Source organism: Lithohypha guttulata (genome assembly GCF_036872675.1).
Source record: "Lithohypha guttulata strain CCFEE 5908 chromosome Unknown scaffold_6, whole genome shotgun sequence".
Taxonomy (NCBI): Eukaryota; Fungi; Ascomycota; class Eurotiomycetes; order Chaetothyriales; family Trichomeriaceae; genus Lithohypha; species Lithohypha guttulata.
Window position 1 is genome coordinate 697,995 of NW_027042755.1, and position 25,960 is coordinate 723,954.

At 48.6% G+C, this 25,960-nt stretch overlaps 9 protein-coding genes across 9 annotated transcripts; 3 read left to right on the forward strand and 6 right to left on the reverse strand.

The window, feature by feature from the left end:
* Nucleotides 1-271: 271 nt before the first annotated feature.
* LTR64_007689 (uncharacterized protein) lies at nucleotides 272-1,729 on the reverse strand (the record flags this gene model as incomplete). The annotated part of the gene is made up of 2 exons (XM_064902007.1): nucleotides 272-1,431; nucleotides 1,495-1,729. The coding sequence occupies 2 exons, from the start codon at nucleotides 1,727-1,729 to the stop codon at nucleotides 272-274; spliced, it is 1,395 nt and encodes a 464-aa protein (XP_064751686.1).
* A 960-nt stretch (nucleotides 1,730-2,689) lies between these two features.
* SLX1 (Slx4p interacting protein) lies at nucleotides 2,690-3,456 on the reverse strand (the record flags this gene model as incomplete). Its single annotated transcript, XM_064902008.1, has 2 exons — nucleotides 2,690-3,391; nucleotides 3,448-3,456. The coding sequence occupies 2 exons, from the start codon at nucleotides 3,454-3,456 to the stop codon at nucleotides 2,690-2,692; spliced, it is 711 nt and encodes a 236-aa protein (XP_064751687.1).
* A 1,475-nt stretch (nucleotides 3,457-4,931) lies between these two features.
* Nucleotides 4,932-10,142, forward strand: LTR64_007691 (uncharacterized protein; the record flags this gene model as incomplete). Its single annotated transcript, XM_064902009.1, has 1 exon — nucleotides 4,932-10,142. One exon carries the CDS (start codon nucleotides 4,932-4,934, stop codon nucleotides 10,140-10,142), a length of 5,211 nt encoding a protein of 1,736 aa, XP_064751688.1.
* A 1,155-nt stretch (nucleotides 10,143-11,297) lies between these two features.
* LTR64_007692 (uncharacterized protein) lies at nucleotides 11,298-12,863 on the reverse strand (the record flags this gene model as incomplete). Its single annotated transcript, XM_064902010.1, has 1 exon — nucleotides 11,298-12,863. One exon carries the CDS (start codon nucleotides 12,861-12,863, stop codon nucleotides 11,298-11,300), a length of 1,566 nt encoding a protein of 521 aa, XP_064751689.1.
* A 1,446-nt stretch (nucleotides 12,864-14,309) lies between these two features.
* LTR64_007693 (uncharacterized protein) lies at nucleotides 14,310-14,559 on the reverse strand (the record flags this gene model as incomplete). Its single annotated transcript, XM_064902011.1, has 2 exons — nucleotides 14,310-14,494; nucleotides 14,544-14,559. 2 exons carry the CDS (start codon nucleotides 14,557-14,559, stop codon nucleotides 14,310-14,312), a joined length of 201 nt encoding a protein of 66 aa, XP_064751690.1.
* A 9-nt stretch (nucleotides 14,560-14,568) lies between these two features.
* Nucleotides 14,569-15,804, reverse strand: LTR64_007694 (uncharacterized protein; the record flags this gene model as incomplete). Its single annotated transcript, XM_064902012.1, has 2 exons — nucleotides 14,569-15,287; nucleotides 15,354-15,804. 2 exons carry the CDS (start codon nucleotides 15,802-15,804, stop codon nucleotides 14,569-14,571), a joined length of 1,170 nt encoding a protein of 389 aa, XP_064751691.1.
* Nucleotides 15,805-17,547: 1,743 nt separating this feature from the next.
* Nucleotides 17,548-18,828, forward strand: LTR64_007695 (uncharacterized protein; the record flags this gene model as incomplete). Its single annotated transcript, XM_064902013.1, has 1 exon — nucleotides 17,548-18,828. One exon carries the CDS (start codon nucleotides 17,548-17,550, stop codon nucleotides 18,826-18,828), a length of 1,281 nt encoding a protein of 426 aa, XP_064751692.1.
* Nucleotides 18,829-19,684: 856 nt separating this feature from the next.
* On the forward strand, nucleotides 19,685-22,051 carry LTR64_007696 (uncharacterized protein; the record flags this gene model as incomplete). Its single annotated transcript, XM_064902014.1, has 3 exons — nucleotides 19,685-20,387; nucleotides 20,431-20,946; nucleotides 20,994-22,051. The coding sequence occupies 3 exons, from the start codon at nucleotides 19,685-19,687 to the stop codon at nucleotides 22,049-22,051; spliced, it is 2,277 nt and encodes a 758-aa protein (XP_064751693.1).
* Nucleotides 22,052-22,492: 441 nt separating this feature from the next.
* LTR64_007697 (uncharacterized protein) lies at nucleotides 22,493-23,250 on the reverse strand (the record flags this gene model as incomplete). Its single annotated transcript, XM_064902015.1, has 2 exons — nucleotides 22,493-23,112; nucleotides 23,235-23,250. 2 exons carry the CDS (start codon nucleotides 23,248-23,250, stop codon nucleotides 22,493-22,495), a joined length of 636 nt encoding a protein of 211 aa, XP_064751694.1.
* Between the last annotated feature and the right edge of the window lie 2,710 nt (nucleotides 23,251-25,960).

Below are 25,960 nucleotides of genomic sequence, written 5' to 3' on the forward strand. Positions count from 1 at the left end.
AAGTTACTGAGAGCTATTTGCTATCTGGTTCGGTTCGCGATCAGTCTCACAATGGCCTTGTTGACTTTCGAGATTGTTGGCGTGGCAACGACTTGCCAAGCCTCGAATATTGGGACATCATTGCAGGACTTCAGGTTATGATCCTGGACACTTAGGCTTGGGCTACTACTCTATGTGTGCAGATATGGACTATGGTGAAGAGCAAAGCTACAAACATAAATATATCGGCACCAGAGATGAGACATTGACACGAGACGGCTTCTTCGGTTCCTCAATTCTGAACCTCTCCCAATCCCAACTTCTCAATATCCTTTGCATTCACGTCCTCTTCTGGTGTCGCGATACCAGATTCGGCTTCCTCTAGCTTCCTAGCTTGCTCATCTAAACGACCATAGACTTTTCTGTTCTTCTTGGGTTCACCTCCACCAACACTCTTCATCTGGTACCCTCTAATTCTAGGTCCCTCCCCAGTAGGTCGTGGCATCTCCGGGTCATAGGCGCGAGCAAAGGCTTTTGATTGCTCCTCAAATGTCCCTTTTCGTACACTCTCTCGTATTGCTTCGAAGAAGTCCTCCATGATCGAGAAATTGTGAATTTGTAGTAGCGTCCAGGCGAGCATCTCTTTCGCACTGAGTAAATGATGTAGGTAAGCTCGGTGATGCTTAGTGCAAGTGTAGCACCCGCAGCCCTTGACCAATGGTGACACATCTGTTGCATGAGCATTATCCCAGAGATCGATGCCCAACTTCTGATCCCGAGCTTCGTATGATACGGCAAATCGGAAGTCCATCGCAATCCCATTCTCAGAGGTTTCTGTCACGAAAGGAGTAGTAACCAGATCATTTCCGAGCGCAATCACACGTAGCAATTCATGAGGATTGATTGGGTTGTTCAGACATAATCTTGGTAGATCTTCCAATGTATTTTGCAGACTTGCGGCAGTTTCAGCTGAATACGTGCTAAGTCCAGCGACTTGGCCTTTGTACTCCTCAGTTAAGTCGGACAAATAGAACGACTGTTGCTGCGGCTCCAGAGGCGGTAGCGACGCAAACAACGCTGACTCTTTATTCTCTGGCTCTACTGCCAATGTATCTCGTGTCCATGCATGTGTACGATCTGCACTCTTCTCCATGCGCTTCTGACTGACTTGCTTAGTGGTCACAATATCGGCAGGGCCAATCGTGATGTCAGGCCCCAGATCTTGTGCGCTTTGCACGTAATCATCAACATTCAGGAGCTGAAAGCCTACAGAAGTGCATATTGCGATCGAGGAGTTCGAGTTCTGATTTGGAGTCTCAATGGCAGGTATTCGCCGTGGACCAAGGATGGACAAACACTGATCGGGTAGAGCGATAAAGTCACGGAGTTTCGAGTTGGGAGGACTAGGATTCTGACGGAAAATGGGAGACTTGGAAGGGCTTCTTTCAATAACTAACCATGGTAAGCTGTGAACGAATGTCAGCTTGTGCCAGCACGGCAGAATTTGGGACTTACAGTCTTCAAGCGCGACGTAGACTGCTGACAGACGCGTCAATTTTGAGACAGTGTCTTGTGTGATATGAGGGATTACTCCTCGAGATGTAGGAATGACCAGTGACGGTGTAGAAATGGCAGATCGGCCTTGAACTGTCAGTTGACCAAGTCTCAGTCCTGCTTTTGAGTAGTCTCCATGCCGCAGCACGAAACTAAACATTTCCGGCGGCAAGCTCGGTGCACGTTCTGTGGCCATTACATGGATAAAGATATCGTCGTCGTCGAACGCGGAAGATGAGGTGGTAGATAGTAAGCGGATCGTGTCGCATGGAGAGATCAGGGAAAGGAGCGGATGGAGAATCACCACCCCGAGGGCTTGGCAGGGTAAGAGTGTGGGCTACGGCAGGAGCGACAGTGAGCTCAGTACGGGTTCCTCTCAAGCTTACGAGAACAGCTATGCCAATTTGCTGTGTATAGGTGAAATCTTCATGTGTGCCATCGATGTCAGCTACACAGAATAGCTCAGCAAAAAAGAGGGGTTTGCTGATTGTTGTCGAAGGTCTTGACCGATCCGGCAAGACGACTCAATGCGAGACATTGTGTAAAGACCTTCGAGATGAAGGCATGGATGTGAAGTACATCAAGTTCCCTGGTACACGGCCTCATATGTATTACTGAACGATTACGAGCTAATCATCTACAGATCGGACTACAGACACAGGTCAAATGATCAATGCATATCTCAAGGGGAAAGCTGAACAAAATGACGAGGCTATACATCTGTTGTTCTCTGCGAACAGATGGGAGGCTGTCAAGGCGATCCTCAACGATCTACAATCAGGGTGTACGATCATTGTTGACCGGTACTCCTTCTCCGGTGCCGTCTACTCAGCAGCAAAGGAGAACCCACACCTGTCACTAGAATGGTGCTGGAACCCTGAGGTAGGTCTTCCCAAGCCGGATCTTGTGCTGTTTCTGGATATTGCTTCTGAAGATGCAGCCAAGCGAGGAGGTTATGGTGAGGAGCGATATGAGCAGCAGGATATGCAGGTCAGAGTGCGCGCCCTCTTCAAGTCACTGTTCACGCGTTTGCCAGATCTCAATGTGAGGATAATCAACGCAGGTTCATCTCAAGACGAGGTTGCTACTCAAATACGGACGGCTTACCAGGATTTGCGGAGAGCTGATTCAGCAGCCCAAGGAGTGCCAGTACTGTCTAACCTTTCGAAGTCGTGAGAAGAACAGGAGCTTCATCCTCGCTGTCCTCGATTACCACTTCGAGCATATCTGAAATCCATTGAACTGCAGCTGATCGAGGTGAGGGCAGTTTGGCGGAACCTGGATCTTCCATGGTGACAGAGGCTGCGTCATCAACATCGCTGTCAAGGTCTGCCTCATTCATGCCCTCATCAACGTCGTCTTCTGACTCTGTCATGTCCTCGTCGTCCAGAAGCTCGGCAGCTATTGCGGCAGCACTCTTTCGTTTCTGCTTGAGCAACCTGTTAAGTTCCTTTTCGCCTCTCATACGCAGTGATAGGACACGCATAAGATCAGACCAGTCTTGGGTGGATTTGCAAGCCGGACACGTTCCAGACTTGGGCACAACAACCTCTTTGCCTTGCTTCAGCATATGAGCTGACAGACACGTTACATGGGTCAAACATGAGCATTCCTGCGTCATACAAATATTGAACAAGTCCTTGCTCGAATCGATATTCTTCTTGCAGATATTGCACCTCATTGGTGCTTTGTCATCCATCCAAGTCTTGAGCTTCAATACGACGTTCTGAAACTGAGCATAGGTCGGGTCAATTCCTTCTACTCCACCTTTGCCTATCAAATCTGCCTTTCGAGTCCTGGTAGACTGCTGCGTGGAAACGACTTTTGTATCCTCGATTTGTGGCAGGTCTAGGATAACCTTGATTGAGGAATCGAGTTGCTCATCAACGCGGTCAGTCCACAGAGTCCACTTACGATATACATCTTGGCTAAAAAATCGTACTTGAAGTGGCCATTGAGAGAAGTAGGGAGCTCGGAGCAGGAGATGCAGGTTGGACAACTTGTCTGCCAGTGATGTTCTGGGCCTTCCAGGTCGTTTACGCTTAGCACCGGTCTTTGTATTGGTCTTTTCGCGAGCTATGGGCTGTGACAGTCTGTTCTCCACTGAGATATGCTTGGTCAGATGAGCATTGTGCCAAGCCCACTCGAACTGCAGAGCTGCAATATTCGATGGGAAGCCTGCAACAATGCATACCATCTCCCATGGTCGAAGAGTGAGACGCGAGGTTCTGACAGCTCCACCTTTGGCTTTACCATTATGCTGAGAAAGACGTCGCGTGGGATGCGGGGTTGAGCCGATATAGAGACTCGAATGTCTGATGCTGGAGCGCAAGAGGTAGCAACAATAGAAGGCTGGTACTGGCTTCAGACGAACTTCCATGATGTGTCGTATGGATGTGCAACAGTCAAGGGGTCAGCGCTATCGTAGGAAGATTTGCGCAACTCGACCATATTCCGGCCACAGGTCACACAAGCTCAAACGCTTTGACGCGTATTCTTGTCTCAGCACCTCGAGGCAATCGCGAGATCACGATTTAGCGCGTCGCTGTATTTGATTGGCTGTCCAATATCGGAGAATCCACCTGAAGCTCGAATGACGGTCACAAACGATATACGAAGCTTGACTCATCTCTTGTGTGCACAATACAAGAACTATATCAGGCGAGAGTGACACGATTGTTGAGCTAGTGTAATATGCAACGGAAGACAACGGACAGTTGAAGGATGTGGTTCACGTGCCTGTTGATGCAGGTTCTTACCGAGCATACCAATTCAGAATGCGCCTAACTTGAAGATGTGGTCGTGTGAAGCGAAAACAAAACAAGAGGGATGATACAATTGATGACTCGACCATGGAATTTGTGCTGTATCTATGTACTTGTAGAGAGAAAGCTGCAGTAAGTGGCTTGGCTTGGCAACGATCGGCTGCAAGGCGAAAATGAGCTAGACCGTTCTTGCCGAAACTGCTGTTCCTTCAACTCGGAAGTCGCAACCTGCGCAGTTCAAGTTGCGGGCGGCTCTTGCTTTACTTTGAGCATTTTGATTTCCTTTGTTCTTACATCCACCATCTCCGAAGATCAAAGCTATCTACGCACATAATCTACTTTCCGCCTTGTCCGACTTCGAGCGAATGCTTTCAGTACAGTTCAGAGTCAAGGATCTGCATGTGCACGACGATTCCTGGGGTGCTCTATTCGCACTTCCCGACCATCAGCCCTGCAGCCCTTCGCTAGGCATCAAACCATAGTGAGGGTCGACACTGTCGCTATTGTCAAACGTCGCGTCTTCCTTTTTTATTTAGCGCCACACAACGTCTCATCCTCTATCTTCCGATCCTTTCGATTATTCATGAGTTGACGTTTTGTCTAATGTATTGAGGGGAAGAGTTGTCAGCCGTCATGGTGAACCCGCCTGCGATAGGAGCTGGTCAGGCTCTTAATGGTGCCAACAAGCCCCTCACCACCACAAGAGTCAATGGCAATACTCCCAATGTCGGTCCTCCCTCCATCCCATACAGCGCTCGTCGCGAACACAGAAGGCTTGACCTGCATACTGTCGAACGAAAAGGCGATCCTCTAGCTCGCGATCCTCCTCCAAGACCACGTCCGTATGGCTTAACAGAAGCACCTACCTTTCGTCCTACTGAAGCCGAATTTCGCGACCCTATGGAATATATCAGGAGTATATACGACAAGGCAAGCAAATATGGAATCTGTAAGATTGTTCCTCCGGATACCTGGGATCCTGACTTCGCTATCGATTCGGAGAAGTTTCATTTCCGTACTCGGAAGCAAGAGATAAACCTTGTGGAGGGTTCCAATAGAACAAACTTGAATTACTTGGATCAACTTGCAAAGTTCCACAAGCAGTATGGAACTCACCTCAATCGGTTCCCGAGTGTCGATAAGAGACCGCTTGATCTCTACAAGCTCAAGAAGGCCGTTGAGGTTCGTGGCGGTTTCCAGAATGTATGCAAGGACAAGAAGTGGGCTGAGATTGGACGAGACTTGGGTTATAGTGGCAAGATCATGTCGTCCTTGTCAACCTCGCTCAAGAATTCGTATCAGCGATGGCTACATCCATATGAAGAGTGGCTCAAGTATGCGAAGCCTGGTGTACATCAGCAGATGGAGTTCGAGTACAATGCTACTGCTGGTGGTTCGTCTTATTCTCCAGGTCTATCTCAAACACAATCACCCATGAATATTCCTGCGCCTTCTCAGTCAGCACCGCCAGCCTTTACTGGTGGCTCACCAACGGTTCAGGCTTCGATAGCTCTGAATGCGTCGATGGACACTCCTCGACCGCAAGCTAGCATACATTCACCTGCTTCAGCTGCCATACATCGCCCGGCATCCTCGAGTGGACCCATCGCTATGAATGGAAGTGGTTTCGCGGCTGTTAACGGTTCTGGTTTTACAGCAATAAACCACCCTTTACAGAGCTCTGTAAAGCCTGAACCACATGCGCCAGTCCCTTCAGCACCAATAGTGACCACAATCGACAATTCCAACGGATATTCGACGCATCCACCAGATTCTAGCCCCGGTCTGAGTGTCAGGAATCCATTGAAGCGTGCTCTGAGTCACGAGAGTCTCAACGGTGACGACAGCTCTGAAGGCGTCAACGGCGACGCTCATGGCAATGATAGACGACCGAAGCGATCCAAGAAAGACGTGCTAGTGCCAAATCCACCTATCCTCAGTGTACGGCCATCAACACCACAAGCCAAGGGCAAATCAACTGTACGCAGACATGGTGATAGGTGCGAGCACTGTTCGCAGTCACACGACAAGCCAAATATCCTTATCTGCGACAGCTGCGACCTTGGCTATCATCGTTACTGCGTCGATCCTCCATTAACGGTCGTTCCCGATTACGAATGGCATTGCTCTAAATGTCTTGTTGGCAGCAATGACTATGGATTCGAGGAGGGCAATATCTACTCGTTGCGATCTTTTCAAGAAAAGGCAAACAGCTTCAAGGAGAACTACTTTGCTGCACGTTTACCACCAGACCATAATGGTCAGTTACACCCTCCCACAGAAGATGAGGTTGAGCGTGAATTTTGGCGCTTGGTCGAGGACGTTACAGAGTCCGTCGAGGTCGAATATGGTGCTGACATTCACTCCACTACACACGGTAGTGGCTTTCCAACGATCGAGAAGAATCCTCTCGATCCTTACTCGCGAGATCCCTGGAACCTGAACGTAATGCCCTTCCATCCTGAGTCCCTATTTCGGCACATCAAGGGCGACATATCTGGCATGACAGTACCCTGGCTATATGTTGGAATGTGTTTCTCAACATTCTGCTGGCACAATGAAGATCATTACGCATACTCAGCAAATTACCAGCACTTTGGCGCTACTAAGACCTGGTATGGTATACCGGGATCCGACGCCCTAGCTTTCGAGGCTGCAATGCGAGAAGCTGTGCCCGAATTGTTTGAATCACAACCTGACCTGCTCTTCCAGCTTGTGACCATCTTGCCTCCGAACCAGCTTAGGAAGGCAGGAGTCAATGTCTACGCATTAGACCAACGAGCTGGCCAATTCGTCATCACATTCCCGCAAGCCTACCACGCAGGGTTCAATCACGGCTTCAATCTCAACGAAGCCGTCAACTTTGCACCAGCAGATTGGGAGCCCTTTGGTGATGAAGGTGTATTGAGGTTGCAACAGTTCAAAAAGAACCCCTGCTTCTCGCATGAAGAACTCCTCTTTACCGCTGCTGCATCAGATACTTCTATCCACACCGCGAAATGGTTGGCCCCTGCTCTTGAACGTGTTCGAGACCGTGAGCTGGCTTGTCGAGAAAAATTCACGGCTCGTCACAAGGAGATCCTACCGCACAAAGACTGCACCTTTGACACACTGGCAGAAGATGTACCTGATGATTGCGGTTTGCATATTCTGGTCCAAGATGAAAACCTTGAGGAAGAAGACTATCAGTGCAGCCATTGTAAAGCCTTCTGCTACCAGTCACAATTCCGATGTGAGAAGACCAGAAGAATAAGCTGCCTGCTACATCCAGAACTTCTCGACTGCTGCGAGGTACCACCGGAACAACGTCTTCACGATTCTCGTCACATTGTTATCATAAGACACACCAACCTTGAATTGTCGCAACTTGTCCAGAAAGTGGTGACAAAGTCAAATGTGCCAAAAGTCTGGGATACGAAGTTAGAGAGTCTACTTGATGGTGAAGCTCGACCAGCTCTAAAGGCTCTACAAAATCTGCTAGCTGAAGGCGAAAAGATAGACTACCCGCTGGAAGGATTACGAGACCTCGCTGAGTTTGTTCGAAAGTGTAACCAATGGGTCGATGAAGCGAATGTCTATGTTGCACGTAAGCAGCAGAACAGACGCAAGAATGAGAAAGCTTGGCGCCGATCTTCTACCCGGACCGGCAAGGCAGAAGAGAGAGATGCTGAGCCTCAATTGAGCCTTGATAGGATGAAGCAACTCATTGAAGATGGTGAACAGCTCGGCTTTTCAGCGCCACAGATGGAAGCACTTCAGGATAAGCTCGTTGCCATCGACGACTGGCGTGAAGGTGTCAAGCAAGTCTTCGAAGGTCGTATCAGGAAGTCTGCCGAAGAGTTGGAGAACATGCTCGATGAAGGACGAAGCTTCATGATGGGCATGGCCGAGCTGACCAATCTTGAGAAGTTGCATCAACGAGCCGAGTGGAGTGATCTCGTCGAGAAGTCAAGGGAAGACATGCACAATCAAACTCTCGATGGTTGTAGAGATCTTCTACAACGTTCGATTGACCTTGGTATCATTCAGACACATCCTCAGGTCGAATTCTTGCAAGGAATGGTCCGAAAGGGCGATCTTTGGGAGATCAAAGCCAAAGAGATCATGGCGACGGAAGACGTGCATTACCCCCAGCTCGAGGCACTTCACTCACAGGTTCAGGTACAATCCTTCCCGGTCAACAAGGAGACTTTGGCACAAATGGATGGGATCTTAGCCAAGAATCGCGAGGCCAAGCGTCAAATCATTACTCTTGTAGAGAAGAGCAGCGATCCGGACCCTAGAAAACGCCCTACCTATATCCATGTTCGTGACGTGATGAAGACCTTGGATGAACTGAACGGAAAGCCACATGGTGCTGCGGATCTCGAGAAACAGGTGAAGAAGCACGAAGACTGGATGCGAAAAGGCAAGAAACTGTTCGGCAAAGCAAATGCGCCCTTGCACATTCTGGAACAGCATATGAAGTCCGTGGAGCAGAGAAACAGCTTCTGTTTTGATCTCAATGATACTCATCGTGCACCAGTAGAGCCTGCATCACGAGAAGCAAGCCCTGGAGAAGGTCATGAAGAACGACCCGGCCTGAACGACGATGAGAAGCCGGTCTTCTGCTTATGTCGTCAACCTGAAGCTGGTCTCATGATCGAATGTGAAATCTGTCATGATTGGTATCATGCAAAATGTCTAAAGTTGGCACGTGGCAAGGTCAAGGAGACAGAGATGTTCACCTGTCCGATCTGTGATTGGCGTGTCAAGATACCTCGAGATGCGGCACGACCAAAGCTCGAGGATCTCCAAGCCTGGGCAGATGAGATACCCGGTCTTCCCTTCCAGCCAGAAGAAGAAGATCTGCTCAATCGAATCATCGACAAGGCACAATCTTTTCGGGACTTCCTATCGCAGTACACAAATGGCAACCAGCTCTGTAGGACAGCTGAGGAAATGCCTGAAATGCTGTTTTACTTGAGGAAGATAGAAGGTGCTGAGGTCTTGCTGGCATATGAGACGAACGTCTTCAGGCAAGAGCTACATAAATTCAGACCTATCGCACCAGAGCCACCACCTATCCTGGACCAGAGTTTGTCAACCAGGAAGCCTCGCCCTACTAAACAGCAGAAGCTGATGAAGGAGCATGGCGTGGTAAAGCCAGAAGATCTACCTCCGCATCTGCTAACCAAGGGCACTATGCGACGAAAGCCTACAGAGTCATATCCTACTGGCCCTCTGATGCCACGGCCACTCAATGGCTCTCCTGCAGCTGGCGGTTCTGTGGATAGTCCTGCGCAAACACTGACTCAAGATGCGGACCCGAACGTTACTCACTCTGGCCCCATCACAGCTAATCGTCTGCCAAATGGTACTGGACCTATTTTCACGAACAACTTTTCAGCTACTGGAGATGACTATGTTGAGACTACTCCTTCGCCAATGTTCAGTCCAACCAGTGATCAGCCTCATAAGTTGAGAGATGCCATGGTATCAGCTGCTATTGCCAGGAGGGTTTCAAGTGGTAGAGACGCCGACCCTTCTTTCCCACTTTTCCACAACAATGTCGATGGAGAAGATGATCTTCGAGCAGGTCTGGCTGGCACATCTACAGATGATGATATGGGTCACGAGGCACGATCCCCGGCTGAAGGAGAGTATGGTGAGTTCTTCCGAGAGATGACCAACCAGGAAGAGGACGCCGCTAGTGACGGTCCACCAGCCCTCGAGCACGAGACAAGTCAGGCTGAAGAGGCGCTTGACCTAATGAAAGCAACTGAGGATGTAAAGGACAGTGATCCTAAGGACAATGTCGGCTTAGGTCTGGTCGACCTCGACGGCAACATTGAAGAGAGCTAGAAGCCTTCAGATGAACCCTCGGTGTCCAGATTCGCAGGACGACACGAAATTTCCGATAGCGAGGATGAAGGCAAGGAGTAACTATGTAGATTAGCATGATCATTGAGGCGCAAAGATTCTGACGACAAGAGATACCCAACTATGAGTAGGAATTACTTGCATGGAAGCATTCGAGGTATTGTTAGACATGTCTGAGGTGGCCACGTGTTACAATAGGGCTAGAGGGATACTGTGAAAAAAGCAACTTCTGAACGCAACTCAACTCGTCTGTAACAATTGCAAATACATCAAAATGATCCAGCTCATATGTACTGCTCAATGTCTGAACAATATCAGAGTTCAGTCCCACGTGGATGATGCGGGTCTTATTTGCAGCAATGTAGCTTTTCGTGAATAAACTTGCAAAACCGCCACTCCGCGATCTTATCACCTTCAAAGACTGGGCGACGCTTCTTATCATCAACAACGTCGCATGCAGGACGGGGAACGTCATGAAACATCGTCGACCAAATTGGCTTATGGTCCTTTCTTACACAGTGATTTAGAAACGTGGCACGGTGAATTACCTGCATGCATGCATATGCATACATAACGTTTTTGCTGAGACGGGATGCGAGCGAAAACGGAAGCCGGAAGACGACTGCGAGGACGGAAAGACCAGACCAGGGATATAACAGTACAGTAGTTGATGTGCCATACGAGACGAACGTAGTGTTGTTTCCTGAGTCGTGTTGACCATGGAAGAAACGTGGAGTTGGAATTCTACAGAGTTCGAAGACCAACAGGAATCAATGATTTTCTTTCTCACTTTTGTCTCAGGATGAGATTTGGACGATAAACCATCGATCCTCCTATAAATGTTCTCTCTGATACGAGCCATATGTGCAAAGCCTATGCTCTTATAGCAGACGATGGACCCCTACCTACTTCCAAACCCAACAGCCTTGGTGTAACAGAATCACTTGCTTTTCCAACTAGGCAGCTTGAACGCTCAGCAATGCTTGTAAAAATCCCAATAACAAAATGATGTCGTAATCTCGTAACAGAACGGCTTTCAATAAGTCGCCCGATCTAGTCCCGTTCCCTTACGTGTCCTGCCCACCCAGAGAACCTAGATTTTCCTATCCTATCTCTTTATCTCATACAAGATCGTGTTTACATCCTCAAACCAAGACCGATAGGTGCACCTTTCTGCGGTGCCTGCGGAAATGGCGAGTATAAACCCATACCACTCCTTCTCACAGTTCTCGAAGCTCTCGATGGGATTGGAGCATGGTCCATTGGTTCGATGTAATCTTCTGCGGGCACATTGATGGTCGGTACCGGAGGAAGTGGCGCTTCCGAAGCAGAGATCTTGTTCTTGCTGCTGCCAAACTTCAACGCCTGACCTAAACTCCCGCTCCTCCGTCTGAGATTCGCGAACGACTTTTTGCGGTCCATGAGTGGCTCCGTCTCTTCGCTCAAGGAATGCATTGAAGCTGTAGCTGTTGCCGTAGGCATCGACACGGACGTGGGAGGAAGGGTTGGAACACTTATGGCACTAGCTTGACTTACAGTACGAGCAGTTTGAGGCCTCTGATGCTGCGGGATCACCTTCAGAAGAGAAGGCTCGGTCAAGGACCTTCGAGGCGAAGCCGGACGAACTTTAGGAGCGTTTGGTCTGAATTCATAGCCAGGTGATGACAAGCTCATGTTTTCGGAAGGTCGATTTTGATGAGCAGAGGGTATTGTAGGTATTGCAGGTGGAGGAGCTGAGATTGATTGTGTCTTGATGAAGTTCTTTATGCTGTTCATGCGAGAATGAGTAAACTTGCCAAGCATTGGCATGCTTGATTTCTTTTTGAGATATCCGTCCGCAGGAGACTGCTCAGAAGCGGGAAGACTTCGAAGACTTTGTGTAGATGATGGTTCGATACTGACAACACTCGCTGAGGAAGGTGTCGGAACTTCTAGTGGGTTTGCCTCTGATGTCAGGAATTCGCTGTCGCGGTGAGACTTTGGCTGAGACGGTTCTGTCTTTGTGGTTACCAATCTTGGTCTTGGAGGATTTATCATGATTGTGTTGATATTCTTGATGGAGAATTTCTGGGGACCACTTTCAGAAGCAGCAGGACTGATTACAGATATCACAGAAGGCCGACTAATTGGCATGCGGATTGCCACAGGTGTTGCGACTTCAATTGGAGAATAGTCTTCGTCCGAGTCGTCTTCGTCAGTAGATGCTGATTCACTCTCGCTTGCCTCATGTATTTTGACTGGCTCGATGAAGGTCGAGAAACGGTCATACCGGAAATCAGAAACTGTAGTCAGAGATGCCGCGAGCATGGTCGGTGCTGCGGGTTTTGATTTCGAACGCCTTCTATCCAGAACCGGTCTCTTCGATGTGGTTTCATCCTCGTCCTCTTTCTTGAGTAGTACATCCTTTGTAAAGTTTATATTCTGGAGTCTGATCTCGACGTTGGGTGAGAATGAGTTTGACGGTGTGGTTATGCTGCATTCTGAAGGTGATTCGGAGGGTGTATCAGCTGTAGAATCATTCTCTGGTGAATTCGAACGCGAGCTTTCCGAACTGGAAGCGTATATTTCGCTATATCTTATCATCCTCCTCTTACGTTCTTCCCTTTCCTCGCGCATCAGCTCTTTCTGTTTCTGGCGTTCATGCATGCGCTGCTTCCTGACCGTCGCCGAGGCCAGGCCTCTTATCTTCATTTCTTTGTCCATGATTCAGGCCGTTGATGGTTCGTGTTGAACTAGAAGGAAAGCAAGCCAAGTAGTTCAGAATAAGTCAACCTCAATCGTGGAGAAAAGAATCCGACCTGCACGAGCGGTAGCGCCGTGCATGATAGATCTGTGCTATCCTTGTCGCAGTAAGCCAGGTCAAGGGCTAGCTAGTGGCTCACTACCAGATTTCGAACAGCTGGACCCTCAACTAGCATACAGTTCACAGCTAAAATGAAACAAGAGGTCGAAGTGAGGGCGATCTCAAGCTGGGGATCTGGTGCGATCGGTGGAGGATTGGATCAGAGTTCGGAGAAATATCGAGCAAGGATAGATCGGGACGAACAATTAGTGAAATTGCAGGCTCGTTCAAGGGATGATATGAGGAGAGAGGGATACTGGAACTTAGCATAAAGTCCTCTGAGGTTCGTTAGGAGAACTTTTGCAAAGCGTGTTTCATCTTCATTAGACTCATCAACCTTTTGAGCGGTCTAGCAACTTGAAAATGCTACCATACAGCAAACCGCATATGCAGGAACCACTCACACCATTCATAGCGCCTTCCCATGCAGCTCGAGCACGTTCGTTAGCTCGTATGAATGGCGCGCTGCTGGTTTTGGCTCATGCCTTGCAATCACTTGTTAGAGAAATCAAACAGGCTAGAGAAACGCTACGTTCGTATTTCAAGGGGAGAAGGTTCAACTAAGACGGAGCTACCGAGGCCGGTAGGGATGTCACAATCTTGGTAGGGGACTTTACTAGCTTTTAACGGTAAGGAGATTCATGCCAGCTATCCATTCTCGGACAGCACGTGCTGGAGGCAGGGATGACGATCAGCATCGAGCTTCTCAGCACCACAATGGCACATTTCGTGGTGTTACCATGATCTTGTCTTGGTATATTGTTAGCATTGTTTGTTACACAGTAAATTTTCGCATTGAGAAGTGATGTTGTCGCAATCATATAACAAATTTCTCGGGCCTTGCCATTGCCGGCACGACCGAACTGAATGAGTCAGTCAAGCGCTTTTGCGAGATGCGAGCCTAGGGGATACATTTGACATAAAATACCTGCGAACAGCTAGCTCGTCTCGCTTCGCGGATCCATGAGTTGGGAAGGTATGACAAGTTACGTGTAGCAAGAAGTTGTACACGCTCAAGAAAGGGAAGAGTGAGCACAGCACATCAATTGAGACTATCTCGACCTTCTGGAAATATATATCTTTTTCCATGCTGCCACTGCACCTGGGCTCGAAGATAGTCCTGACACACCACCAATCTCGCATTCTAGCCATTACCAACACAATTCGCAGCCAATATCGATACACGCTCTTCCTTGACCTTGCTTCGACTTTCTCCACGAACTCTTTGCAGTTCTCCGTGCATTGATCTTTTTGTCTTTGACTTGAGTTAGCGAGACATTCTAGATTGACGATTGGCGCTGTTGTACTTAATATTCCACAAAAAGGCTTGTTTCGTCCCTCGCGATGTGCGTGCCTCCATTGTTCGAGCTCTGAAGTGGCTGGCCATCGTCTGGTGAGCATTTTGCTGCTTTCATCGAAGCCGATGTTTGTGCTATTGCTTCCACGAGATCCTTCATTGGGGATAGACTCATCGATGATATAGAGAGAGGGCCTGATAAATTAGTTAGTAAAAGTCACTGCCAGGCGTAGAAATGACTTACCTTTGTGCAGGAGCATCTCGTACCTCTAGTCACGTTCTGGTAGCGACGCTGGCGGAGCATCTAAGGTCGCTGGGTCTTCGTGATCGCTTCTGTGCTGTCTGGACTTGGCAGACGATCGAGATGCCTTTTTCTTTCCTTTCTTTGGAGCAGGCTTCGACTTTTTCGGGTGAATAACAAATCCACCCTGCGTCTCCATCACTGGCGCAGGCACCGTAGAAGTGTGGGTAGCTATGTCCAGTCGCGGTTCCTGCTCCTCAGGCTCAATACAGATACCGCCGACACCGTCGTTTGTCCAGGGAGGATTTTCGCTGTCGTTGTCGTCGTCTGGGTATTCGGATGTTGAAAATCGATCCAGTATGACTCCTGTTGTGAACTGCGCAATAGCAGCTTTACATTTCGGCAATCGATCTTCAGGAACAAATGTGGCCATGGTGTTTAGGCTCAGATCTAGGTCTCTGATCTTGTGGTCCTTTTCCACAATCTCTCGATACAGTAGCTCAATCAGTTGACGCTGTTCCTTGAGCTGTTCGTCCTTCTCTTCAATCTCTTGGTCCTTCTCATCAAGCTCTTGATCCTGGTCCTTAAGCTCGGAAAGTTGCTGCTCGCAAATTTCCTCCAGTTCTTCGATTTCCTTCTGTCTTCTCTTTGCAAATCCCTCTAGGTAACTTATTCTCTTTGCTGGGTCCTTGGATTGAGAACCATCCGACCCATTGTTGCTGGTGGGAGGGACTTCATCCTTTACACCTTCACTTGAGCTTGAGTTAGACAGTATTGTTTGAGGCAGGTTCGAGGATGGTGTCAGTGACTTACCCTTGGCCCGCTCCAGTTCCTTTTCGACCGATGCTCTCATTGCCGCCACAGAAAGCCCATCGACGTTGATTGGACCGAATCTCTTAGCCAGCTTGTTCAATTGGCTCCCGATACTTGAGGGAGCACCTCGCTTCGAAGATGGACCTTGAGAAGAGGCGGCAGCGATTCGTAAGGGGATCGAGGAGGAAGGATCTTGCCGTAAACCGGCACGTGCGACATCTGAAGAAGTCGAAATTGAAGGATCTTGCTGTAAACCAGCACTTGGACCTGCCGAAGCAGAAAAAGCAAAAGAAGAAGGATCATGCTGAGCAGCAGCACCAGTAACTCCCGAAGGGTTAACTCCCGAAGGAGTATAAAAAGAAGGATTTTGCTGAGCAGCAGCACAAGCTCCCGAAGGAGAAGAATCGCCTATTGGGTCATCCCCAGAGGGACGGCCCGGCCGATTGCTCATGTTGGATCTAAAAGACCCAACAGAGACTTGAAAAAACACTATTAAAATCTGTGCACATGGTCAGTACTGCTACCAGAAGCATGCACAGCGGATGAGTAGAGGAATGAATACTTACTAGCAGCGAACAAAATGTTGCTCGAGACAACAAGAGGAGGGCGAAACGTGTGTATACAACTAATGTTGTATACGATGGTGAAGATGAGAAGAGGGAGGAAGAAAAAAAGTTGAGGTGTTATTGTGTGCAGGCGCTAGCGCAAACATCGCAAAATTTTCAAGTGAAGACACAAGCCTTGTGTTAGTGAAGATTTGCGCCAACACCGCCCGCCAGACTGAGCCCGCTATGGTAGGCGGTCGGGTGCCGTGCTGTTGTCAAAGTTTGTATACAGTAAAGTGATATTGATCGGATAGTCGTCGAAGAGTCCTTGAATGCTAAATTGAGATCAGTTAGAACTAGAGAAGCACAAGAATCTCCCAATTAATACTATGAAAACAAGTTTTTCGTGCTTGTTCGGTTCGCGTTCCAGTCAGACCAATTTCTGAATCCAAACACACTTCCTTTACCTGTATTTGAGTGCGGAAGTCCGTCTGTGATATTGATTGGAAACCCCGTCCGCCATGGACGTCCCGCGGTGAAGCTGAGACGATCTAGCCGTGACTCACAATCATGAATACCTGCTTGCACATCTCTGAGCATGCCTGGGAAATTTGACCTTGTAGCACCTGGCTTGGACGTGGTCGAAGAGAGTCAACGTCGAATTGTGATGGGTTGAGTGGCGTCTAAATACCTTTACCGAAGAACTCTTCTCTAAGGCATTACATTCCACGTGAGTACAATCATGCTGCGAATTATCTCGATTCTCAGGACGTGCCACCCAAGCTTCATATGAACATCTTTGGTCTTCAGAAAGCTACCCTTCTGAATGTCGATTGGGTCAGTCGGGTCAGGTATTGCGAACGTTTCGTCCCGGATCCACCTTGATATGGTCCGTAGGGTGGAGGGTAAGGCTGCCAGCTCTTATCCGACAATGTTGGTGCCAGTCTTAAACATGTGCCACGCTCGTAAACTTAGCACGCCGGATCAATTGATAGCTGCGGCTGTGGACTTGGAAGTGTGTAAGAATGGAAGTGTTTTTGATCGTGCTGCTCGATTTTGATCATTGAACATAATATATATGTGCTTATTTCGTAGTCATACATGCACTATAGCGTTTTGGAAATATGACGATTTCTGTGCTCGTGTACGCCGTCGCTTGCAGGAGAGTTATCGAAGAAGGCGTCCAGATGTAAGAGTGTGATAGTCCAACAGAGCAGTCGCTTCTACCAACTGGGCCATAATCGTTCGGTGTCGAACCGCTTCAAATCGTCAGATGAACGCCAGTAAACGCTGATGAACAGCGGTCTGAGTGCGGTCAATTCCGCGCTACTGACTGTTCCACGTTCATTCAGTCTTGGAGACGCGATTGTACCTTGGCGGAGTGAAGGTTATGCAATTTGATGACCTAGGCCACTCAAGGTGTTACGAACCTGCCGTGCATACTGAAAAGGTCAAGATAGTCTCCAATGGATGTGTTGCGACGACAAGAGTTACTCCCTTCCTTTCCTAGTAATCTGGAAGTACACAGCTTCGTGCGAAACGTGAAATGCCAATTTCAGCCCATACTTATTATTCCACGGTCGAGCAAGGCTACCAGCTATGTACATGCCCACATCAAGTGTTAGCTGGTCATTGTCGACCTTGATGCCATGGCAGACCACAATGGACATTCACGAGATGTCCCAGACCGAGACCGGAACTCCCAGAATGTTGCGAGATCGTCGGCCACCTCGAGACCCTTTCTTAATAGCCCTTCTGCACCTCTAGCCGTCCCACCAAAAGACCAAAGTCAACTTTCCGAAAATGTGGTAGAGGAACCTACACCTACAAGGACCTCATTCGCGCTTGGGCATAGTGATCGCGACGACGAAGAGCCAGACGATGACGAAGAGTTTGAATCACATTACTCCAGACACAGTTCTCCTGCCTCATCCTCTGCAAGCACAGAGGATGACGAACCAGAAGAAGGCGACGAGCTTGGTCTCGATCCGGTACAGCGAGTGAGCTCCATGCCAGCAACTGTCAATCATCATGGTCTACATAGAAGTATACACTCCACGACATCACTTTCGAGCATGCCACCACCAATACCTCGACCACTATACCCACCCTTCTACAACAAGCCTCCTACTCCGCTCCCACCTTCGCCGAGTTTGACCTCCCTCCTGCGCCCTCCTTCTCTGCTTAATCGCAGCACAGCCTCGACTAGACCGACCTCACCTGACTCTTCAGACGTCGACGAGACACCCAACGATACAGAAGCACAAGTAGCACAGCAAGCACGCAGAGCATCTCCGGTACCGCCGACTGCGCCAAAGGTCCCGACCTACGAATATTATGGATTTGTGCTCTATCTTGCTTCTTCACTAGCATTTGTCATGTACATATTATGGGCGTACCTCCCTAGTCCGTTTCTGCACGCGCTGGGCATAACATACTATCCGGATCGATGGTGGGCGTTGGCAATACCAGCCTGGATTGTGATGTTGCTAATCTACATATACGTGGCGTTAGCTTGCTACAACGTGGAATACCTCACACTCGGTCTCGAGAGAGTGGAAACCATGGTCGATGAGGCGGGTAGTGTTGCGATTCTGGACATCAACGGGCGCATACGCAAAGGAGGAAGTAAGAGATATGTGGCAGAATTAGAGGAAAGGAAGCGCAGAGAGATGATGATGCAGACGTGGGAAAGAAGGAAGAAGGGAGGTACTGGGAGTGGTAGGAGCTCGAAGAGGAAAGCGAAGAAGGAACGTGAAAAGAACGAGGTGGATGAGTGGTATGGGTATACTGGTCAGATTACAGAGACTGGAGTTGCGTCTGGCTTGAGCTGGAGGCAAATCTGGAACGAAGGCACGGATGCTGTTTTGGATGTGCCTCTCGGCGGTGTATGTGAAGTTCTTTATGGAGATGGTAGAGACGTCTTGTAAGCCTACGAGGTTGAGAGAAAGAACTGACAATAGTTGTTCATGCTGGGCTCTGTTAGCCTCAACAGTACTTGCTGTGACCAGTTTACTGTGTTTCGCCTTGAGATACATGCGACAAGGATGCTCTAGAAATGGCCTCTACCCAGATCAAGGTAGGGCTGACATGCTGCACAGTAGCCTACCCTGATCGGAAGTCTGCTTAAAAATCACAGTATTGTCAAGCTTGATGCAGCATAGCCGGTGCTCACTAACCAGTGCTTACATCTGGGCATGCAAGGGTGAGCAGCAATCTTGCCAACTAGTTGTGTCTAATGAAGAAGAACTATCTTCGCCGAACAAGAACCACCTTTCGTATCTAGACGCGTACTTCGTGGTTAAGAGAAGATATATGGGAAACATACACAGACTCAAACGGCGACGTCATTGCTCTTCAGAACGACGCAATTCTTGTCCAGTGAACAAGCATGCGAAATTGAATGCTCAGACATGCTTATGTAGGCAAGACCCGGACAGGAAAAGCGACCTGTAAGAATTCGTTCGAGCGTTCGAATTTCCACTGTCAGCAAGAACAGCTGCAGTACCAAGCCCTGGGCATTACAGTCAAGCTGCCGCTACTGGCCTGCGGTGGACACGGCTCAAGCGTTGCCGTTCAAGTTGCTCACTAAGGTTTTAGTTCTTATCAAAGCCTGTCGGGTCAATCGCTTTGCAGAACTGAACATGTGGCTCTGAACCTCAACACTCGCGCCGACAACTATAACGACTTTACCATGTCCTGCTACTGAGCTGAACGTTAGCCGGACCTGCCGAGCTGTACTATCACACGTATACCACCGAATAGGAGCAAGTTGAACCTGAAAGAATGGCAGGCCGTAACCCACCTGCCATCACACTCAACGACTCGTCTCCCATCACGCATACGACGACGAGCACGTACACCATTGGCAGACAACGTAATCGAAGTCCAGCGACTGCAACAACTGCCAGCAACAATTTACGACCAGTGACTCCAAACAATGACAATTCCACTGAACCATTTCCCGCCCTCACGCCTGGTCCTACCACGCCTGGACTATCGCAACAGAGAAGCAATGACTACTTTACGCAGACCCCGATGCAATACCAAGTGAGAACTAGACCTATCAGTATCCGACGACTTCCTTCCGCTACCGACGTTCAACAAACTTCTCGATCACGGGCAGGTTCCGGCACGACGCGGAGGAGAAACAATACCGCGCCTTCTCGGCCAGAACTGAATGAAAATGCCACTGCCGGTCTTGCTGGTCTTCCGGGGCATTATGAGGTCGGTCCAACTGGTGGTATGGACACCATTCGTGAAGGCGAGGAGGTTCACCACGGTCGGAATCGCACCTCTGTGGATAGTGCGGATAGTCAAGTGGGGAGATCGGGAAGCAAAAGAATGCGTAGAGCGAGTAACGCTGCTCGTTCGATCCTTAGTAAATTGAGTGACGACCCAGAAGAGGACAAATTGCGTCAGGGACGGCCTCATTCTAGAAACAAACACGAGTACGAAAGTGATGTTGTTGATTATCTGGATGTGCTAGGTAAGGTCCTTCCAGCTGCCCTGGTCTCTGCTAACATGTACAGACCCTGAAGTTTCCACTCTGACCACTTTGACCAATGTCCAAAATGCCATGTTTGTACCCGACATTCCATACTTGAACAGATTCTACAACCGTCGACCAACCTATGAGCTCTCGAGAGGTCAAAGTCGTATAACAGAAGCTTCCGAGCCAGCTAGTCTACGACCACAAATCACTCGCCAAATCTCTCGCCAAATCAGTCGAAAATCAATGCCCCCCACACCTGCACCACCAGCCGTCCCCCCAAAATCGACCGAACAAGAGCGACGCATTATGGACAGAGGTAATTCCAGAACCCCAGATCCAGGCATGGACTCAACCGAATATCTTAATCGACGATTTAGCATAACGTCACAAGTCGAAGAAGACCACTTTGCTGTACTTCCTCATGGTGTAACCCTCGAGGGCTGGTCCCAAGAAGATGTTGACGCTCTAGACGACTATGTCCGGCATATGTTACATTCACGCAGAAGCAGGTTCAAACGTGGTATGAGAGGTTTTGGTAAATACGTTCGCAAACGTGAGTTCAGTTCTACTTTCCTGTAGACGGTCACTAACATTCTAAAGCGCTCGGCTTCTTCGTGACATTATACGCCTTTCTGATTACTGCCTTTGGTCTCATTTGGGTTCTGTTCCTTATCGGTTGGATATCCTTGGGGTCAAGAAAAGACTACATCGTTCACATTGTTGACAGCGTCCTTGTGGGTCTATTTGCTATCATGGGTGACGGTCTGGCTCCCTTCCGCGCTGTTGATACCTACCACATGATATATATCGCTCACTACCACCGTCTATCCTGGAAGCTCAGAAAACAAAAAGGATTACCCAAACTATCAGATCACAACGACCTACCCGAAAGACTACAAAAAGAAGTATGCGCTGATGCCGAGGCCGGACTCGATAAAGAGACAGATGCTGATTGGGAGTTTTCGGTTCTAACCGCCGAACAGCAAAAGAAGCTCGTCCACCACCAGAACAAATTCTCAAAATCACACTCGTACTACCGACCGCACGAGACCACAACCCACTTTGCCTTCCCACTAAAACTCCTCATCACCATCGTCTGTCTCCTCGACGCTCATTCCCTCCTACAAATCAGCCTCGGTGCTTTCACCTGGGGTTGGTCATACCACACACGTCCCGAATGGATTACGGCCGTCATCCTCTCCCTCTCAATCACGGTCAACATCACTGGCGGTGTCCTGATCTCAGTCGGCGACAAACGAACTCGAAAGAAGGACGTTCTCCTACGTATGGCACGACAAGGCCTCACAGAAGAAGCCATGCGAAAAGTCGAAAAACACAAACAAGCAAATGAAGAAGACACATCGCATCTACGACCGAGCATTGCTCAAGTCCACGCCATCAACGTCCAGCAAGGCGTAGTTGAGCCCGAAGGCTCAGAACCTTTTGTGACTGGAACAAACGAAGTTAAAGAGAAGTTGAAGGGATACAAGACCGACCGAGAAGATGAAAACAGTGGTGATGAGGAAGACAGTAGGAGTAGGAGTAGACACAGCAAGGATAAAAGAGATCGAGAGAAGGAGTTGACGAGTTTCTTGAGTGGTGGTGAGACGACTGAGGACTTCCGGACGCCTCTGGAGACACCAGGGAGGTTGAATTGAGATTGAGATATATAATCCTGATTCTTTTGTATAGATCACTGTGTTATTTGAGCGATTTGGACTATTGGAGATGTAGCGGTCTCCTGTGGATATCTTATGGATTCATCCAGCAGTATTTAGTGGAATCAGTATTACGAGCTCGAGATCTGAATAAATTTATCCGCCGTCTTGTGCGTCCTGCCAGTTTTTGAGATCTATCGCTATATCATCAGTTTCTACATGGATATAGCACGGTCGGCACGCCCACAAAGACTATCTATGCTCCACAAAAACCTCTTAGATGCGCAGACAAGTGTTCGCTACAATCAATGGACGTTTCCTTTATTAAGCATGCCCATCCGACGCCAAACCAGGATGCGTCTATCAAACGTATGCAGAGAGGGCAAGGGCTTCCAAGAACACACAGTTTTCCTTTAGAACCAGGGCATCCAGTTCATCTCGTCAAAGTTGCAGCTTAGACTTCTTGCGAACGAGATTAGTTGACAATAAGTTAGCAGCATCTGAACTGGTCGCCTGAGGAGCTGCTTGTGCTCCTGGCTGGTCGTTGATCTTGACCAACCCATGAGCTAGATCGTTCGTGGTTGGGTTTTCCTCACCACGTCCGTCCGATACACGTTTTCTCTTCTTCACGGCACGCAGGATATTGACCGGCGGTATGTTGACCATGTCAGATATTGTGCCGGACCCTTGTGCTGCAGCCTGATCCTCACTCGGACGATGGTCAGGTTGCAAAGGCAACTGTCCCTCAACCGAAACACCAACCTTTGAAGCTCCAGATAATTCCTTGACCTTGTCGATCCATTCTCTAGTGCTCTTTACAGCCAGTTCTATCCCAGCAAAATCTGTCTTATTGATCAAAAGATCAGAGAGCTCCAGGTATTGTTCACTAGTCAATGTGATCACATCAGCAGGTCTTCCCCTGTCAGCTAGTGAAAGACGGACGTCAGTCGACCCAATATAGCCATTGGCCACCTCGACTGGCGTTGATCTTTCTTTCTGGGAGATTACCTCGGCTGGTGGGCCATCAAGCTTACTCCGATCAAAGATGACCCAGATAAAGCCTACCAGTCGTCCAGCAGCACATTCTTGCCTATATTCCATAGTCTCCCAGAATTGCTGTAAAGTTTTTATGTCTCTCCATTGACCCTTGTCATTAACGCAAGTGTCAAGATCATCACAGTACCGAGATTTGGGATCATCTGGTAAACGTGGAATCATGCATCGTGCAGGCAATGTTTCTGAGCCAACAAGGAGATGACCAGGATACTGATTGTGCCACCTTGCTGTTCCATAGGATGTTGAACTTGGAAAGAATGAACGTGTCACCTCGGAGCGATCACAACCTGGTACAATGACGAATGCCTCCGGCCTTATTGTGCCATGCTTATACGGACCATGTTGTGTACCATTAGATGAAGTCCCACGCGTTTCGGGTTGAGCTTGACTACCTAGATCCCAGTCTTTTTGGACCAAGCCATGTAGAAGCTTACACCACCACCTGATCAGCTGCCTATCATCCAAGACATGTTTGGTTGCATTTTCCACACTTCCAGGAAACAGGTATTGGTTTTGTGACCGAGCAAATAGCGACAGAACTATTCGCTTCCTGTTCTGTCTAGAGAATTTGACCGAGTGGTCCGCACCGAGGAATCGGCCTTCACTAGTTCCATGGTTTTTGATATATAGTGGGTCTAATCCTTGCTCTGTGGTTTCCGGAGTTGTGGTTGATATATGACAAGCCACAAGCCACTCCACAAAAGTGGAAATAACGGTTTGACTGATCGGCGTCCAGCTCTGCGTAAGTGGTCTTGGTCTGGCTAAGAATCCAGTAGAATCTGCCTTGGAAACGAAAATCGTGGTGAGGCTTCTAGTCGAGAAGATGAGAACTTCAATGCCAAGAATGAACACATCATCTTGTGAATTATTGACAGACGTATCACTGTCTCCTTGGCTCACATGCTTCTGTGATACTGCCAGGAAATGTGACTCGCATGTTGTCGGTTCGTCTTGTTGTCCGGGCGGTGTTGCGTATATAGGAGGAACAGACGATGGAGGAGTGGAGATATGATAGACACGTAATTTTGTACCAACGCGTAAAGTGCTCGCTAAGAATTCGGGAAAGTTAGCGAATTGTTGCGCTGAAGATGATAGTGGTCTGGATGACATGATTTGTGCTTAGAAATAAGAAGGTCGCGTAACAGTAGCGTGGTGAATGATCATCATCCACGAGATCTGTATCCCGTGACTGGTGGTCAAGCCACGAGCTGTTCGTATAACGTTCAGCAGAAAAGCACAAGTCGAATTGAATCGAGCCAAGGATCAGACGGTCAATCTAGACCCGAACTATCCGAGATATTCGGCAAACTCGCTCGAAGCATATTTGAGCTTTCTGTGACGCGAGTCATATTCAATCCGGATAGTTTTGGTCAGGATCATTGAAACAGGGACGTGAGACTGGTCAGAAACGCCAGAAGCTCTGATACTCCATGCAATATCTCCTCGCTTCGAGACGATTGCCCGATCGGCACCACGGGAGAACATCCGTCTACCCTTTCTGGTCGACAAATATTGACTTTTTAGTGCCGGTTTACATTAAAGGCCTTGCAGTATATCCGCATGGCGGTTCTGGATCTCGCATCGAATTCCCATGTTAGTAACAATCGCCAAGCATACGCCAGCCGAGCTTCGGTTAGAAACATCAGTATTTGCAGTGGTTGCATTTAGATATTGACCCCCAGAAAGCAGGCAGCTGGTTAGATGCTGCTTAGCCTCCGACAAGACTTAGTTTGATGACGACGCTTTCTTCCCATCCATTCGTTCATGTTGTAACAGCCACAAGCGAGGTATGCTTTGAATAAATTGTAAATCTTTACAGTTCAATAGGTATATGCATGGCTGGCACACGATGAGAAAGCTTCTAGCGATGTTCCGAAAAGAAATAATTCAGCTGCCCTGGCAGTCAGACAAGACCCGAAGCAAGCTCGGCAAGAGCATCGTATATCAGTCTCGTGCTTGCCTTCATGTTGATCACTAAACCCCATATCGCACCTTCCTTGCCGTCCTTGCCGTACTGTTCTATTATACATGTCCTATACACTCAACTTACAGGGGCTCTACACCGAGCCAACACAGAGCGCAAAATAGAACTTGCTCTTCACTGATGGCAAAGACCGCACACAAGCTTGACATAACAAAGGAGGATAAACTGAGCATCTGGCTCAGAGTTGAAGAGCAGAAGCAGATGAAGGGGAACTCCTCAGCCTATATCGATCCTGTTTCCAGCGCTAGACAATCTTCAGAGCAGCAAACCAGAATGTCGTCTTCCCCATCATCATACCACGCAGGTTCAGACAGTCCTGTCAACGAGTGTGCCTTAGTCAGAAAAGGTGGGCCAGACTTAGGAGGGCTGCCATTGCCTCTGCTAACCAAGATCGTAGCCTCACAAAAAGCACAACCGCAACGGAAAGACAACTATCTTCTCGAATATCAAAACCAGCTATTAGTCCTTGAAGACCTGAATCGAAGGACGTCTCAGAAGTTCAGAAAACCACGATGACACACGTGGCGGCCTCGTGAAGCTCTTATTTCTTCCTTGAGAAAGAGTCGCGCCAGAGCACAACGTGCTTTCGGATTATCGACAGACAAGCTGTGCTGTAAGACCAGATAGACGCATCTGACGATGAACGCGGAGATGCCCGAGGGCTCATCAGGGCGGCCAGCATACTGTAATTGAACCAGCAAAGGTGATGAGATCGTTGTCCGAATTGGGAGGAATATCATATCTGGTGGAGTCTGTCACTTAAGCGAGCAAGAAATGAACAGGGGTCAATAGCTCGGTTATGCAATCCCTGTCAAATGTCGATCACTGCAGGGCTTCATGACAACAACGATTGGCTATTGTTGAATCTA